Genomic DNA, 710 nt, shown 5'->3' with positions numbered 1-710 from the left:
GGACCTACTTGGCCAGCTTGAGGAGGCGCTGGATGTCGGGCTCCAGCTGGGCGGTGGGCATACGGGCGCTGTAACGCCGGAAAGGTTCTCCTTCAGGACCCACCAGGAACTTCTCGAAGTTCCAGGAGATATCGGAGCGCCGTACCGGGCTCCAGGTGATGAAACGGGGCTCGGTCATCAGGTGTGTCGCCTCGTCGGCCGGCGCGGGCAGGTGAGCCTTCAGGTAGGCGAAGACGGGGTGGGTGTCCTGCCCGTTCACCTGGCACTTCTGGAAGAGGGTGAAGTTGGGCTCGAAGCCGCCCCCCGGCCGCACGTGCTTCAGGCTGTTGAGGATCTCCTCGTTGGTGCCGTTCTCCTGCGGCAGGGATGGAGAAAGCCGGGGCCGTGCTGTGGGGTTTTTATTTCCCCACCCTCCTCACACCCGCTGCCGGGCACCGCGGTGGCCGCCGAGGACTTACCTGGTAGCCGAATTGGTTGCAGGGGAAGCCCAGCACGACCAGCCGCCGGGGGTAGCGGGCTTGCAGCTGGTTGAGCTGGGTGTAATCCCGCACCGTGGTGCCTCAGAGAGACGCCACGTTCTCGATGAGGACCACGCGGCCCCGGAAAACGTTGAAATCCACCTTCTCCCCCTGCAAGGAGGTGGCGCTCAGGTCGTAGAAGGACTTGGCGATGGGGACGGTCATGGCTGCGGGCGCGCTTCTGCCTTCCCT

The 710-nt window shown here is 64.9% G+C and overlaps 1 protein-coding gene across 1 annotated transcript; it reads right to left on the bottom strand.

Moving 5' to 3' along the window:
- Positions 1–4: 4 nt before the first annotated feature.
- GPX2 (glutathione peroxidase 2 (gastrointestinal)) lies at positions 5–683 on the bottom strand. The gene is given in 2 exon segments (XM_009884542.1): positions 5–355; positions 459–683. Coding segments are annotated over 2 exon segments (576 nt in total).
- Positions 684–710: the final 27 nt, after the last annotated feature.

Source organism: Charadrius vociferus, unplaced genomic scaffold, assembly GCF_000708025.1.
Source record: "Charadrius vociferus isolate BGI_N301 unplaced genomic scaffold, ASM70802v2 Scaffold3915, whole genome shotgun sequence".
NCBI classification, from domain to species: domain Eukaryota; kingdom Metazoa; phylum Chordata; class Aves; order Charadriiformes; family Charadriidae; genus Charadrius; species Charadrius vociferus.
The sequence above is the reverse complement of the archived record's forward strand: the minus strand, read 5'-3'. Positions and strand labels throughout refer to the sequence as shown.